This window comes from Mustela erminea, chromosome 6 (genome assembly GCF_009829155.1).
Source record: "Mustela erminea isolate mMusErm1 chromosome 6, mMusErm1.Pri, whole genome shotgun sequence".
Classification (NCBI taxonomy): Eukaryota; Metazoa; Chordata; class Mammalia; order Carnivora; family Mustelidae; genus Mustela; species Mustela erminea.
The window spans coordinates 55,520,433-55,537,068 of record NC_045619.1 but is presented as its reverse complement, the minus strand read 5'-3'; the positions used below and the strand labels follow the sequence as shown (position 1 = coordinate 55,537,068).

General features: G+C 43.6%; 2 protein-coding genes across 7 annotated transcripts in view; one reads left to right on the top strand and one right to left on the bottom strand.

Annotated features, from left to right (window-relative positions):
• Positions 1-1,152, bottom strand: part of BORCS5 (BLOC-1 related complex subunit 5) — a 97,921-nt gene extending 96,769 nt beyond the window's left edge. Inside the window, exon 1 of one of the 2 annotated variants that reach the window (XM_032347338.1) lies at positions 1,055-1,152. In XM_032347338.1, the coding sequence (XP_032203229.1) occupies position 1,055 (1 nt within the window). In that variant the 5' untranslated portion in view covers positions 1,056-1,152. Of the gene's footprint in view, positions 1-660 lie in introns of both variants that reach the window. The other variant, XM_032347337.1, reaches the window with a different exon arrangement.
• A 2-nt stretch (positions 1,153-1,154) lies between these two features.
• MANSC1 (MANSC domain containing 1) overlaps positions 1,155-16,636 on the top strand; it is a 28,189-nt gene continuing 12,707 nt past the window's right edge. Inside the window, exon 1 of one of the 5 annotated variants that reach the window (XM_032347336.1) lies at positions 1,155-1,235. The gene's annotated coding sequence lies outside the window, so the exon portion shown is untranslated. Of the gene's footprint in view, positions 1,236-10,078; positions 10,230-10,353; positions 10,474-10,749; positions 10,865-16,636 lie in introns of those variants that run through there. The other 4 variants (XM_032347332.1, XM_032347333.1, XM_032347335.1 and 1 more) reach the window with 4 other exon arrangements.

Sequence of the window (16,636 nt, the reverse complement as noted above, 5' to 3'; positions counted from 1 at the left end):
GCATCAGCTGTTTTATTCATTGAGTGCTTACCATATTCCTAGCACAATAATCCCTCCATTCCTATCTGAAACGCTGGGAGAAATCTTAGAAATTCGTACGGGGGGGGGGAACAAAGCTGGCTGACTCCTATAAATTAATATTAGAAAGGTAGGTGAGACACCTTCCCAAGCAAAATGCAGTTTCTGGAGATGTTTGCACCCAAGGGTTCAAAGCGATTCTACACCTGTCACACATCCCTTCTGAAAAGGAACCTCTAAGACCCGCTTTAAGAAGGAACATGTTCTTGGGGGTCCTGTCCATGATCCATGCACGGTGCGAGCCAAATCTCACGGTGTCGGTCGTAAGTACTAACGCCAAAAATTCATTAGGCTGTCCTGTAAAGAGGAGGCGGAGCTGGGAGAAACAGCTGCTTTGAAAATAAGTAACAGGCATCGGCGCACACGCTGGTTTAGCTTGCACCCACAGGCACTCACTCCCATCAGGGGAAATGACGGCTAGGACAGACGATGACTTTTTTTTCCTCTTTTTTCAAGAAAAAGGCATGGTGAGGGCTCTCTGTGCGTTCGTGTCCGCGGCCCCAGTCCCCATTAGGCTGGGAGGCAGCCCCCTCCGCAAGCAGACAGGGCCGGCGGGAGGAGGGTGGAAGTTAGGACACCGACCTGAGGAGTTCAGATCGTTGGGTCGGCTCTCGACCTCGGAGCTCTGCTCACTGCCCATGGTGCCGGCAGCGGTGGCAGCGGAGGATCGGCGGGCCAGGCGGTCACCGCTCCGGCGGCGGGTCGACCGGGCAGGGGCCGGGGACAGGGGACAGGGATGCTACACCGAGTGTGGGCACCGCTGCAGGGCCGACCTGTGGAGACCGCGCGCCCGGCCCACGCAAGTGCGCGGGCGGGGGGGGAGGGGAGGCCCTATTTGGGGAACAGACACGCAAGGAAGCGCAGCTCGGCGGCACGAAGCTCGCCGGCTTTCTTCGGGGAACCCTAAAGGGAGGAGGTGAAGAACGCCCAGCTTCAGCCCCGCGAGCGGCCGGCGGGCGGCGCCGCTTTCACTCACTCTCTCGTGCGCCGTAAGCTCGCTTCTTCCGGGACGCGGATTGGCGGCGCCGGCTACGCGCGGCCGTCAGTTCCGGGTTGGAGAGCCCGCCACGCCCCGGCCCGAGGGAGGGCGGGTAGGGTGACTAGGGCGAGCAACATTAAAGGGCCAGACCGTCTCAAAGCCAGAATCGCCCAAAAGAGTAAGTCCGTTGCTAGTTAGTGATGTGTCCCCTTTAAGCATCACCCATAGGTTGGCACTTTATTGTTAGAACTTTATGAAACGTGGGGGGGGGGGGGGTTGTTTTGTTTTGTGGAGATATAATTGACTTAACATTTTATTAGCTTCAGGTGTACAACCTAATGAATCAGTATTCGTAAATATTGCAGAATTTTATCTTATTTTTTTATTTTTTAAAGAGATTTTATTTATTTATTTGACAGAAATCACAAGTAGGCAGAGAGGCAGGTGGGGGGAGGTGGCGTGGGGAGGGTAGGTTCCTCTCTAAGCAGAGAGCCGGATGTGGGGCCCGATCCCAGGACCTTGAGATCGTTGACCTGAGCCTAAGGCAGAGGCTTAACCCTACTGAGCCACCCCGGTGCCCATATTGCAGAATTTTAAACCCTGTTTACAGAAGGAGAAAGAGGTGCCAGATAGGTCTAGAATCCCCAACTGTCTGCATGCAAAGCTTCTGTTTCAGCTCCAGAACCTAGGAGTATGGCAGTGGGCCGCATACAAAAAATATAGACGGGGCTGGAAGGGAGAGAAAAGAAATAGAAAATGCCGATTCACATGGTAGGATGTGTGTGGGCCCTCAGAGGAAAGTGGATGCCCCAGAGCACTTTCTGGGGACATTTACAATTATCCACAAGCCATTCCGAAACCAGCAAGGTGAGGATAGAGTATATTCAAAATAAAATGGAAACTTCCAGTTTGGGCAGATCAAGGGTAGAGTCCTAGCAATGCAGTGCCACCAAGGAATTGGGTGTCTCTGGGATTCTCAGAACTTTGTAACCCATTTTATATTATTTCCCTCATGAAATTTCAAGCAGATGGCCTAACATAAATGTCCTATTTATAAATATAATCTCAGAAGGAATGCCAAGTGAACTGTATGGTTAAGTCCCTTCTACTTTATAATATCATAGACATTTTGTTACCTTATTTACTCTTCAAAGCAACCCTGAGGCCGAAAAACAGGTAACTTCCTCATGGACACCAGGTAGTCAAGGGTGGAAATGCGATTTAGGATTGTCTGATTTCAAACTCATGCCCTTTCCTTTACTCACCATTGCAAAGCTATGAGAAAATTACAAATGAATGTAAACTCTATATTTGGTGGGAATATGAAGAAAGAACCAAATACTGCCTGAGAGATCATGTAGGCTCCTAAGAGGTGGTGTTTGACTATAGTCTTGAGGCTTACATAAACCACCAGGCTGATGGGACCATTCCTTCTTGGAGAGCCCCTGGCTCCTCTCCCAGGGCTGCCATCTTTGGGGGTGGGCAAGAGAGGAGGGAAAAGAGGAGTACAACACATGTTCTGTTTCTTGTTCCACCTTTTCCACCTCAAAGTGAATTTATCTTGTATTCCATGCCCTAATCCATACTGATGTGATGATGTTTTTATATGCTTTCTGTTGGATGAACATTTTATTCTAAACTGAACATTGACATTCTCAACTGGAGAATGAACAAATATGTCATCCTATTCTCTCCTGGCCTACAAGGTGTTTGCAGAGAAATCTGCTCATCACCTTATAGGGGTTCCCTTACATGAAAGAAAATTTGTTTCTCTTTCTGCTTTAAAAATTATCTTTGCTTTTGATTTTAGACAGTTTTAATTATAACATGTCTTAGAAAAGATTGTTTGGATTGAAATTTTGGGTTGACCTATTAGCCTCAAAATCTTGGATATCTAAATTTCTCCCCAGGTTTGGGAGGGTCTCAGCCATTATTTCTTTACATAAGCTTTCTTCTCCTTCCTTCTCTTATCTCTTTCTGTGACTCCAGTGATATGTACATTGTTTTTCTTGATGGGGCCCAGTAAGTACCATAGGGACTTTCTTCATTCCTTTTCATTCTTTTTAATTTTTTGCTCCTCTCATTAGGTGATTTTAGTTGATCTGTCTTCTAGTTCATTGACTCCTCCTTCTGTTTGGTCAACTAATCTCTTGCAGCTCTGTATTAAAATTTTTGATTAAATCATTGTATTTTTCAGCTTCAGGATTTGTTTTTTTGCTTGTTTGTTTGTTTTGTTTTCTGTATCATAGTTGAGATTCTCATTTTGTTCTTGTATTATTGTTCTGATACTATTAAATTGTCTGTTCATATTCTCTTGCTCTCAGCATTTTTATAACCGTCATTTTGAATTCTTTGTTGGACAGTTCCTGGCTCCCCATTTCTTGGGATTGGAAGTTTTTTGTATTCCTTTGCTAGAGTCATGTATCTTTGATTCTTCATGATCCCTGCAGCCTTGGATAGGTGTCTACACATCTAAAGAAGCAGTCTTTATGAACTTTATGGACCAACTTTGATAGAGGAAGACTTTCACCTGTGGGTGGGGGCTTGCTAAGAGCATGCCATGATCCTGGGTCTAGTGGTACACAACACCAAGTGTCAGGGTGTGTGGCAGCTCTCAAAGGAAGGAGGAGAGCATGATGTCTCTTTGGCTTAGGCCACTGGGGTCTACAGCACTGAAGACCATGTGGTGAGCACTGCAGGGGGTCTGCAGTGTCTACAAGGGCTGTTGGGGTCCTCAAGCAGCACCTTTCAGTCCAGCAGCTAGGAACCTTGGGCTGGTAGCTGAAGGGGCCTGTGATAGTGTGTGGTGATATGCACTTGGCTGTGGGGGGCCACCGGCAGACATACATGGAGTGGTGGAAGCCAGAGCAGACAGCAAGGCCAGTGTCAACTCCATGCTCACTGGCAGCTGCAGGGACTTGGGCTGTCAGTATGCACTGTAGCACGGCTGCTAGATCTTGTCAGGTACATGGCAGTAGAGACCAATGACCAAGGGTAGGGCTAAGGCTAAGCAGGTGCACAGCTAGAGGGTCCAGCTGTAGGTAAGCACAGTGATGCAGACCCACAAGCAGCTGCAAAGGCCCTAGCCATCACTGTGCTCTCCTGTGGTTGCAGTCTCCCTTCCGGCATGGACACTGCAGTGGAGGCTGGTTATAGGTATCAGGCAGGTGGTGTGCAAGTGTACAGCTGGAGAGACTAGCCCTGAGTGCACACACACAGTGGAATCAGCCATGGTGTTCTAGACTGGTGTCTTGCACTTGCACAGCTGCAGAAGCCTAGGCTGGCTGCCACTGTGGTTTCTGGCCTGGGCTGAGGGTAGGAGGGAGCAGGGAGGGACTCAGGTGGCTGATGTCAGTGAATATGAATGCCTGTGAGACAAAAGCTGGTGAGATCTGCAAGGGATCCATGGCAATTCTACTTGGCTATTGGTGTCTTTAGGGGTAAAAGCTGTTTGGCTTGGCTGCAGAGCGGGTCACTGTGAACCATGATTTCTCCCACTGCATGGCACCAAGGAAGACCTTGTTCCTAGCAGTGTCTATAATAGTCTATATGTCTCAGCTTTGCCAGTGGGGTGAGACTGAGGCAGAACCTTTGTGCACTCTCCTGAACGTCTGGGGGAACTGGTCACCCACTCTGCTCTCCCTATCCTGGCAAGGAGAGTTCCTTCTAACTGGGAGGTTTCCTCTTGATGCTGAGCAATACTGGTCTGGAGGATGGGATGACACAGTCAAAATGAAGCTATCTTCCTCCTCCTCATGTGTCATTATTCTCAAGGGCTTTTTGTTGTTGTTGTTGTTGTTGTTGTTGTACTGTATTGCTGATGTTTCTTAAGTGGGCTCCAGAACTCTCCCAGAGCTATTTTTGTTTGTGGATAACTGTCTTTTTTGTTTGTGATCAACTGTTTGTTGATCTTTTTGTGGGGATGGAGGCTGAGATCTCCTATATCACCATTTTTTTTTCCACTGAGAAGATAAATAAAATGTGGTATATTCATATAATAGAATATTATTTGCCACCAAGGAAGGATGTACTAAAACATGCTACAACAGGGATAAACCTTAAAAACATTATTCTATTGGAAAAGAGCCCATTACAAAAGATGATCTATTATAGATTGCATTTATATGAAATATACAGAAGAGGCACTATAGGACACAAAAATAGATTAGTGGTTGCCTAAAGCTGAGGAGGATGGGTGTAGAGGGGGAAAGAGGGAGTAACTGTTGTGGGTTAGGGGTTTCTTTCTGGGAGTGGTAAAAATGTTCAAAATTTATTGTGGTGATGATTGTACAACCATTGCAAATATATTAAAAATGACTGAATTGTACAATTTTTTAAAAGATTTTATTTATCAGAGAGAGAGAGTATGAGCACAAGCAGAGGGGAGGGGCAGAAGGAGAGGGAGAAGCAGACTCCCTGCTGAGTAGGAATGGGGCTCCCCATTCTAGGACCCTGAGATCATGACTTGAGCTAATGGCTGAAGGCAGATGCTTAACCAACTGAGCCATCCAGGTGCCCCTGAATTGTACAATTTAATTAGGTGAATTGTATGGTATGTGAACTATATCTCAGTAAAGCTGTTATCAGAGAAGGATATAGAAATACAAAATGATGTCATTCCTTGAGTCAACATTTACTGATAGTCTAGAACATGCCAGATATTTGCTAGAGGCTAGGAATGAATGATGCAACAAGACCTAGTCCCTATCCTCAGAAAGCTAACAGTCTGGTAGTGAGAAGATTAACTGGACATTTATAATTAGGATTCTGCTGCAGGGGCTTTAGATGTAGAAGACATAGAAATGATTCCTTACAGCACCTTTAAAGTCATTTCCACATGAACATGTGACTTATATATACTATTGAACCGTCTTTTGGGGTTTATAAAGCACTTTCATAATGATGAGGGAAACAAAAGCAAGAGAAATGTAGCTTAACTTAAATATCCTTACAGCCCACTGATAGATACCTGAAACATGCAGAGGAAACCACGGCTGCCTTAATATTTATGTTTTATTAAAGACTAAAAGTAACCTTATCTTAACAGCAGCTAGCACCCTCAGGTTCTGAAGGCTTTGCTCCCAAATTCCTTAGAGACTTAGCTATCCCTAACCCCCCATTAACTTAAAAAAAAAAAAAAAAGATATTTATAGTCAGTCACTCCTTACAATCCCAGTGCAGCTCTTTCCGCCTATGGGCCCTGTCCCTGTGCTATAATAAAATTACCTTTTTGCACCAAAAAGTTCTCAAGAATTCTTTCTTGGCTGTTCGCTCACGAACCCAAAAACTTAGAAATTTCATCAATAATATTGGCCCTGTATGCCAGGCCTATAAAGTAGATTACACTTTCTTTTTTTTTTTTTTTTAAAGATTTTATTTATTTATTTGACAGAGAGAGATCACAAGTAGGCAGAGAGGCAGGCAGAGTAAGAGGGGGAAGCAGGCTCCCTGCCGAGCAGAGAGCCCGATGCGGGACTCGATCCCAGGACCCTGAGGTCATGACCCGAGCCGAAGGCAGCGGCTCAACCCACTGAGCCACCCAGGTGCCCAGATTACACTTTCTTGATTTTACGTGGAGGTTTAGGAATTTATTCTTGGTCACAAGCTAGTAAGTCATGAAAGCAGGAATCAAATTTTCTGAAACTTATTATGCATCTCTCCATTCCAGACTTGCTCCTCTCCCCATTTCTCTATATTGCCCGGCATTCCAGCCACCTAGTCTCCTACACCTTAAATCTGCTTACCCCTACTACCATAACCAACCAGTCACAAGTCTGAAGAACCTCTCTCCTTAATTTCTCTTCTAGCCTCCACACCCTGTTCAGGGCCTCCTTACTTTTCCCATTTCTTGGAAAGCAGAAGGCCTCTGGCTTCACCTCCTTCAGTCCATCCTACATGTGGCTGGCAGACAGAATTTTTAGAATATTAATAAAGTCTCTGGACCTGCCACTGCCCTATAAAAACCTTCAATAACTTCCCATCGCTTCAAGATAAAGTTCAAAATTTGGCATATGAGAACCTTCTTGCTCTGACCCCCGACTCTCTCTCTATTCCTCTATGTACACAGGGAAACTTCATGCCAGTCAGGATAAAATTCCCTGAATATTCACACCATTTTCTCTGTCTGGAATATTCAGCCTTTTTCTCTCCCTCTAGCTAACTGAACTTCAGCCTTCAAGGTTAACTTGTGGCTGCAAACTCAAGTCCACACAAAACCTACATTGGTTGTTTATAGCAGCTTTATTCACCATTGCCAAAACTTGGAAGCAACCAAGATGTCTTTCAGTATGTGAATGGATAAACAAACTAGTACATCCAGACAATGAAATATTATTCAGTGCTTAAAAAAAAAAAAATGAGCTAATAAGCCATGAGAAGACATGGAGGAAACCTAAATGCATCTTACGAAGTGAAAGAAGCCAATCTGAAAAGGCTACATACTGTATGATTCCAACCACATGACATCTGGAAAAGGTAAAACTATGGCAATAAAAAGAACAGTGATTGCCAGGGGTTGTGGTGGGGGAGGGATGAATAGGCTGGGCACAGAGGACAGTTAGGGCAATGAAAATACTTTGGCGGAGGGTGGCACGTGGGTGGCTGAGATGGTTAAGTGTCTGCCTTCAGCTCAGGTCATGATCTCCAGGTCCTGGGATCGAGCCCAAGCCGCACTGAACCCTGCATCCTAGCTCAGCTCTGCCTCTCCCTGCTGCTGAGGCTCGTTCTCTCTATCTTTATTTCCCACTGTCTCTCTCTCTCTCTCTCTAATGAATAAATAAAATGTAAAGAAAAGAAAATACTTTGTATGATCCTATAGCGGTGGACATACATCCTTACACATTTGTCCAAATCCATAGAGTGTTATACACTAAAAACATAAGGTAAACTGTGGACTTCATGTAGTTCTGATGTGTCAGTGGAGGGTCATCAGTTGCAAGAAATGTACCTCTCTGGTGGAGGATATTGTTAATGGGAAAGGCTGTGCATGTATGGGGGCAAGAAGTATATGGGAACCTTCCTCTCAATTTTACTGTGAATCTAAAACTGCTCTAAAAATAAATAAAGTCTTTAAAAAAAAAAAGGTTAAATTTTTCATTTCCTCCCAGAAGTCCAGATTATACACCCCTCTTTTGAGCCTCCTTAGCATCTTCTATCGTTATATTTATTCTTTACACAATAAATAAAATCTTCCCACTATAAGCATCTTGGAGGTAGCTCCAGTGTCTTATGGATCTTTAATTTCCCCTGCACTTTAATACATGTTTTCTGAATAAAGTGTTTTTAAAAAATCTGCCTCCACCTAAATGGGACTTCTAAGGTATCAAGAGAAGAGAACCAAGAATCTTTTCAGGCCATGAGATGAAAAGAGATTTAATTCTAACTTAAACACCTAGTTCATACCAGCAGAAAAATTCTCTTTAATCTTTATTTTCATCAGTGTCCTCTGTTCATGGTCATAACTGAAAAACCAGTATGTCACTACAAGGATAACAGGTTCATTGTTTAAAACCCTAAATCTGAAACTTCTAAGAGAACGAAAAGTCTGCTTAGTGACTAGGAGGGACTGTCCTATGAAGGACTACAAAGCAATATGACCTTTCCCTACCACACCCTCAAGTATATCCTCTGCAAAGATAAAATGTATTGTTTACATCAGTTTTTTGCTGCAATAGTAAAATTACTCCAAATCACTGAAATCACTGAAGTTTACTTTGGTAACTTTTTAAAAAAAGATTTTATTTATTTATTTGACAAAGAGCTAGAGAGCACAAGCAGGGGGAGCAGCAGAGGAAGAGGAAAGAGGCTCCCTGCTGAGAAGGGAGTCAGATGAGGGGTGGATCCCAGGCCCCTGAGATCATGACCTGAGCAGAAGGGCTCAGAAGCCTAACCAGCTGAGCCACCAGGAGCCCATGGTAAGGGTTTAAAACCAAGTATTTGCAACATTGTTGTAATTCAAGAGCAGGTCACCCTCTGGATACAACTGGTAGAGTTCTGTTTCATACAAAGGACCTTTGTTCACATGTATTCTTATTCAACATATGCCTCCTAACAGCTATTGGTTAAAACCAGAATGGATGTGTCAGGTCTAGAATAGTAAGTTACAATGGCTTAGTGCTTTAGGTTTGCAAGCTCTTCACACCGGCCAGGTAGAGATGTCTAAAGTTTGAATCTCCGCAAGTTAATTGACAGTGGTTTGGTAAAGTTGCATCTGTTTGCACTTACACGGAGGTCTCGGTGAGTGAGCATGGATTTAAAAACAACTTCTACAACCTATGCCCTAGCTGTTCCCTTCCATTCGTTAACTCAACAAATACATTTTAGTTAAATATTTATTGAGCACCGATCACATACCAGGTACTATGCTATATGCCGGGGGATACGTTTTAGTAACGATAGCAGGCACCATTATTTTCATTGTTATCTATACCTATAAACAGTAAATCCGGGCGGAATCCGGATGCCTTCGCTGAGGCCTGACTTGCAGGATATTTAACTAGAGAACTGCCAACTCTCATTGAGGACCCTCCATGCCTGAAATGATCGATACAGTTCCCATAATCAGGCTCCAGACAGAAAGCCCTGCTAACTCCAAAGTGGAGAAACTGCGCTCGGAGGTGGCTCTGGGAAGGGGAACTAGACCAGGACACAGCGGGGACAGGCATCCTGCAGTGCACACGTTTTGTCCTGTTTGACTTTCCTCTGGTGAGATCGCGCGTTCGGTGGCCTCCGGAACGAGCTGAGGCAGCTGCAGACCTGCGGACACCACCGCGGGTCGCGCCCACGCTCCCCACCCCCCTCTCCGCAAGACGCAGCTGAGAGGCAGGGGGTGAGGGGCAGCTGCCGCCTGGGTCCCGAGCTCAGCGCGATCGCCGGGTGCCTGGAGCCACCGCAAGGAGGGGCTCCCGGGGGACCGCGCTCCGAGTGGCCGGGAAGCAGCTCCGGGTTGCAGGGCAGGACTGTGCCCTCCCCACCCCCCTCCCCCGGCTAACTTTCGGCCGCAGCAACGGAAGCAGGAACTGGCTAAGCACACAAGCCGCGGCCGGGCAGGAGCTGCGAAGCATCCCTGCCGCCCTCGCCGAGACCGCGCGGACCTGCCGCTCTCTGCCCGCAGCGCGGGGGACTGTCCTCACCCGGGTAGGACACAGGGACCCCAGGGGCCTGTAGCTGCCAGGTAACGGCGTCGCCGCCTTCCCCTCCAGGGGGACCGCCGCCGCTGAGAGCGAGCCCTCTGCTTTCCAGGCGCTCCACTCTAGCTCTCCGGGAGCGCCCAGACTCGGGCTGGGGCGAGGAAGGGCTGGCGGGAGTGACCGTGGGGCTGTGGACCCGCAGAGGGGACTCTCCAGTCTCGCGCAGCAGCACCTGTCATAAATGGCACTGGCTCCGCGTCGTCATCAGGAGAGGCAGAAGAATGCTCAGTAAGGGGACATGCATTTCCTCAAAGGGAGGGGAAGGAAATGATTCCCAGTATTTGGCACAGATGTGTACAAGCGCGTTTTAGTGAGGATAGTAAGCAGGCGTTAAATACAGGTGCCTCCTCTCGCTCCCACCTGTATCCATTTTCCCCTATCTTTCAATAGAATTCAACTTGACTGTGGACCTTTAAGGCCTAAGGAAAAATGATTAGAAGAATTACGTTACCTAAAAGTTGTTGAGCATCTTTATCGAGTTAAACTCTTCAGGACTTCTTGCAGTCCAGGCGTTAAAAAGGTGCCGCCTACGGAAAGCGCAGCTCCTACACGATCCCCTCGCATAGTTCCGGCTTCTGGGCAAGAACTCCGGGAGAGATTCCGTCAGAATCCATTCAAAGTGAAGTATTGGTCTGGTTTTCCTCTTTCGTTCCTGTTTGGTTTTCTCGAGGGCTAGAAAAGAGATCTGGGAAATATGACAGCCTAAAAAGATAACTTGTGTCAGGATTTTTAACCTGGGGAAGCCATGGGTAATATTCAGAAAGTCTGAGAACTTCAGTGGGAACATTTAGGATTTTAGTAGCCTCTAACTGAAATGTAACATGTCCTCTAAGAGGCAAGTAGTCAAAAGCCAAGGTAGAGTTAGAGGCAGCTGTAATTTGCCACCAGCAGGAATCCCAGGTGTTTTCATATCATATTACTTATTATCCAAATCTCCAGTATCATGGACATTCAACAATCCTTTAAAATTGCGGCAGTTATTAGGGGCGCCTGGCTGGTTCAGTCTGTCGGGCCTCTAACTCTCGATTTCAGCTCAGGTCATGATCTCAAGCTTGTAAGATCAAGCCCATTGGGGCTCCAAACTCAGCGTGGAGTCTGCTTGTCCCTTTCTCTCTGCTCTTCCCCCAACTCTCTCTCTATATATGAAATAAATACATAAATAAAATCTTCAACATTATGGCAGTTATTAGATACACCACTTGTTATTCAGTAGGTTAATAAAGAAACACAAATATCCCACAATTGTTTCTATTTTGACTGAAAATGGGACTAATTTTTTAAAAATTTTTTAAATTTTTAAATTTTTTATTAACAAATAATGTATTATTAGCCCCAGAGGTATAGGTCTGTGAATCCCCAGGTTTATACTTCACAGCACTCACAATAGCACATACCTTCCCCAATGTCCATAACCCAACAACCCTCTCCTTACCTCCCTCCCCCTAGCAACCCTCAGTTTGTTTTGTGAGATTAAGTCTTATGGTTTGTCTCCCTCCCGCTCCCATCTTGTTTCATTTTTTCCTTCCCTACTCCCCAGGCCCCCCACTTTGACTCTCAACTTCCTCATATCAGGGAGATCATATGATAATTGTCCTTCTCTGATTGACTTATTTCACTAAGCATAATACCCTCTAGTTCTGTCCATGTTGTCACAAATGGCAAGATTTCATTTCTTTTGATGTCTGCATAGTATTCCATTACATATATATAGATCTCTCTCTATATATATCTCCCACATCTTCTTTATCCATTCATCTGTTGATGGACATCTAGGTTCTTTCCATAGTTTGGACATTGCTGCTATAACCATTCAGGTGCATATGCCCCTTTGGATCACTACATTTGTATCTTTAGGGTAAATATACAGTAGTGCGATTGCTGGGTCGTAGGATAGCTCTATTTTCAACTTTTTGTGGAACCTCCATGCTGTTTTCCAGAGGGGTTGCACCAGCTTGCATTCCCACCAACAGTGTAGGAGGGTTCCCCTTTCTCCACATCCTTGCCAGCATCTTTCATTCCCTGACTTGTTAATTTTAGCCATTCTGACTGATGTGAGGTGGTATCTCATTGTGGTTTTGATTTGTATTTCCCTGATGCTGAGTGATGTGGAGCACTTTTCCATGTGTCTGTTGGCCATCTGGATGTCTTCTTTGCAGAAATGTCTGTTCATGTCTTCTTCCCATTTCTTGATTGGATTATTTGTTCTTTGGGTGTTGAGTTTGATAAGTTCTTTATAGATTTTGGATACTAGCTCTTTATTTAAAATATGTTGTTGGCAAATATCTTCCCCCATTCTTTCAGTTGTCTTTTGGTTTTGTTAACTGTTTCCTTTGCTGTGCAACTAATTTTTTCTTTAAAGATTTTATTTATTTGAGAGAGAGTATCTTGGGGGGGATAAGGGAGTGGGAGAGACAGGCTCCCCAATGTGGGGCTCAATCCTAGGATCCTGGGATCATGACCTAAACTGATGGGAGCCTCTGAAGCAACTGAGGCATCCAGGCACCCCTGAAAATGTTATGCATTTTTCATTTTTCATATAAATATTATGAATTTTTTATATAAATGAAATTTTTATCTCATAAGGATTGGGACTCTATCTCATCAGGATTTTTGTAAGGATTAAGTGACATGACACATATAAAGTGCTTAGCATAGAGATTGACAGATGAGAAACATAAATGTAACTTATTATTTGACTGCTTATAAAAGCTGGACACGATAGCAAGGAAGGTATTGGACTTGTACTGTTACTGTATATGGATAATATATGTATGTTTGTTTTGCTTTTTAACTATTTTTTAAACTAATGTCTGTTTGTTTATATTAGAGATCACTCTAATTCTTTCTTTTATTTTACTTTTAAGTTATCTTTACACCCAATGTCAAGCTCAAACTTACAACCCCAAGAGCAAGAGTTGCATGCTCCCTCAACTGAGCCAGGAAGCTGCCCCCAATATTGGGGATCACTCTTTGTGTTGCACAGTTATATGGGTTTTGACAAATGTAAAGACCTGTAACAACCATTACAGTATCATATAGAATAGCCTCACTATTCTAAAAATCCCCTGTGCTCTACCTGTTCATCCCTCCCTGCCTCTGCCTAGCAACCACTAACATTTTTACTGTTGATATAGTCCTACCTTTTCCAGAATGTCATATAATTGACAAAGAGTCATACATTTCAGTTTGACTTTTTTCACTTAGTGATATGCAATCATGTTTCCTCTGTGTCCTTTTATGGCTTGGTAGCTCATTTCTTTTTTACTACTGAATAATAGTCTACTGTATGGATATACCACATTTTGTTTATCCCTTTACTTATTGAAGGAACATCTCAGTTGTTTCCAGTTTGGGGCAAAGATGTATAAAGTTAACTATAAACATTTGTATGTAGATTTTTGTAGGATTTGGTATTGTTGGTTTTCTGGATTTTTGTAATTCTAATAGGTGTATAGTGGTGTCTCATTCTTGTTTTTAATTTGCGGCTTCCTAATGCCTATGATGTTGAGCATCTTTTCTTTCTTTTTTTTTTAAAGATTTAATTTATTTATTTGACAGAGAGAAATCACAAGTAGACAGAGAGGCAGGCAGAGAGAGAGAAAGAGAGGGAAGCAGGCTCCCTGCTGAGCAGAGAGCCCGATGCGGGACTTGATCCCAGAACCCTGAGATCATGACCTGAGCCGAAGGCAGCGGCTTAACCCACTGAGCCACCCAGGCACCCCTTGAGCATCTTTTCATATGCCTATTTGTCATCTATCTCCTTTGGTCTGTTTTTGATACTTTGCCCACTTTTAATCAGGTTGTTTTCTGATTTTTAAGAGTTCCTTGTACATTCTAGCTACTAGTCCTTTACCAGATAGGTGTTTTTCAAGTATTTCTCCCAGTCTGAGTCTTATCTTTTTATTATCCTAGTGTCTTGGGCAGAGCAGATGTTTTCATTTTAATGAAATGCAACCTATCAATTTTTTTCTTTCATGGATTGTGCTTTAGGTATTGTATCTAAAAACTCATTGCTTAATCTAAGTTCACTAAGATTTTCTCCTATGTTGTATTCTAGGAGGTTTTTGGGTTTTTTTAGATTTTATTTTTAAGTAATCTCTACACGCAACACGAGACTCAAACTCATAACCCCAAGGTCAAGAGGCACATACTCTACCGAGTCAGCCAGGTGCCCCTCTAGGAGTTTCATAGTTTTGCATTTTATATTTAGGTCTATGATCCATTTTGAGTTGATTTTTATAAATGATGGAAGGTTTGTGTCTAGCTTTTTTTTTTTTTTTTTGCATATGGATTATTCTAGCACCATTTTTGAGAAGGCTCTCCTTTCTCCATTGAATTGCCTTTGCTCTTCTGTTAGAGATCAGTTGACTGAATTTGTGTGGGTCTATTTCTGGGCTTATAATTCTGTTCTGTTGTTCTGTGTTTTTTTTTTTTTTTTTTTATTCTTTTGGCAGAACCACATCGTCTTGATTACTATAACTTTATACTAAGTATTGAAGTTAGGTAGTGTGAGTTCTCCAACTTTGTTCTTCAGTATTGTGTTGGCCATTCTGGGCTTTTCTGGATTCTCATGTAAACTTTAAAATCAAAACTTTAAGTCACTCCTGGGTGGCTCAGTTGGTTAAGTGTCTGACTCTTGATTTCAGGGTCATATGACTGAGCCCTGTGTCCAGCTCTGTGCTCAGCAGGGAGCCTACTTGCAATTATCTCTCTCCTTCTCCCTCTACCCACTCCCCCAACATGTGCTCTCTCTCTCAAATAAATAAATAAATCTTTTTTTTTTTAATCAAAACTTTAAAATTGTTGAGATCGACAGAATAACTTGCTGGGAATTTTATTGGGATTGCACTGAATCTATAGATCATGTTGGGAATAATGGATATCTTAATGTTGATGAACATGGAACATTTCTCCGATTATTTGGAATTTTTTTGCTCTTCTACATCAGGGTTTTGTAGGGACATCTTAAAAACTACTTTAATAACTATACTTAGTATAACTGGCTTCCTTATATAGTCATATATAATCACATTTCCATTTCAAAACATGTTTCTCAGAAAAGATCCTAAGCTTCTGAGCTTTAGCAGACTATTGAATGGTTTGGGTTCATGACCAAAAAAGAAGCAAGAGAAGAAGGAGGGGGGTGAGGGAGGAAGAAGATTCAAGAAGTAGGATTTTTTTTTTTTTTTTTTAAGAGAGAGAATGTGTGTGTGTGTGTGTGAGCAGGAGAGAGGGGAAGAGGGAGAAGGAGAGAGAGAATCCCAAGCAGGCTCCGTGGAGCCTGACATGAGGCTCAGTCTCACAACTCTGAGATCATGACCCGAGTGGAAAAAAGAATTGGTTCCTTGGGGCGCCTGGGTGGCTCAGTGGGTTAAGCCGCTGCCTTCAGCTCAGGTCATGATCTCGGGGTCCTGGGATCGAGTCCCGCATCAGGCTCTCTGTTCAGCAGGGAGCCTGCTTCTCTCTCTCTCTCTCTCTCTCTCTCTGCCTACCTCTCTGTCTACTTGTGATCTCTCTCTGTCAAATAAATAAATAAAATCTTTAAAAAAGAAAAAAGAAAAAAAGACTTGCCAAAGGAGCAGTAATTCTGCTCTAGACTATCACTCAGTGAGCAATTTGTATTCTGGAAATGAAGGAGTTCCCTCTACGGACCAGCTAACTATTAGAATTAAATTATTAGAGTTACCTGTCTCTGATTTGATATCTAAGGAGAGGAAGCAACAAGACAGGCAGCCCCAGTTTCCTCATTTATAAATGAGGAAGATAATAGCTTCTTTTGCAGAGCTAGAATAAGGATTAAATAGGACAATATATTTAACATCTCACAGCACTTGCCTACCACCTAGTAGGTGATATAAAAATGCAAGTTGTTATTAGCAAGAAAGAAACCATGCTCAAGTGTATGATCACTGCTTTATCAGTGACTAGAAATTTTGTGTCCTCTCTCCTCCTGGTTAGAAGAAGCAAGAGAGAAAGGATTCTAGAACTTTGGGGCAGGCCTTCTGTTTATACCTCTTCCATCATAGACACTGCTCAGCTTTTAAGCATTGATGGAATAGTATATGTGTTTGTGCTAATTAATTCTTTACCAAGTTTTTTTCCCCTAAGATTTATTTATTTATTTTAGAGAGAGAGAGTGCACAGGGGGCAGGGGCAGAGGGTTAGGGAGAAAATATCTCAAGCAGACTCCCTGCTGAGTGTTGAGCTGGACTCGGGGCTTGATCCCATGACCTGAGCTGAAATCAAGAGTTAGACGATCAACCAACTGAGCCACCCAAGTGCCCCTCTTTACCAAGTTTTCTTAAAAATTTAATTTAATTTGTTTTCAGTGTTCCAAGATTCATTGTTTATGCACCACACCCAGTATTCCATGCAGTACATGCCCTCTTTA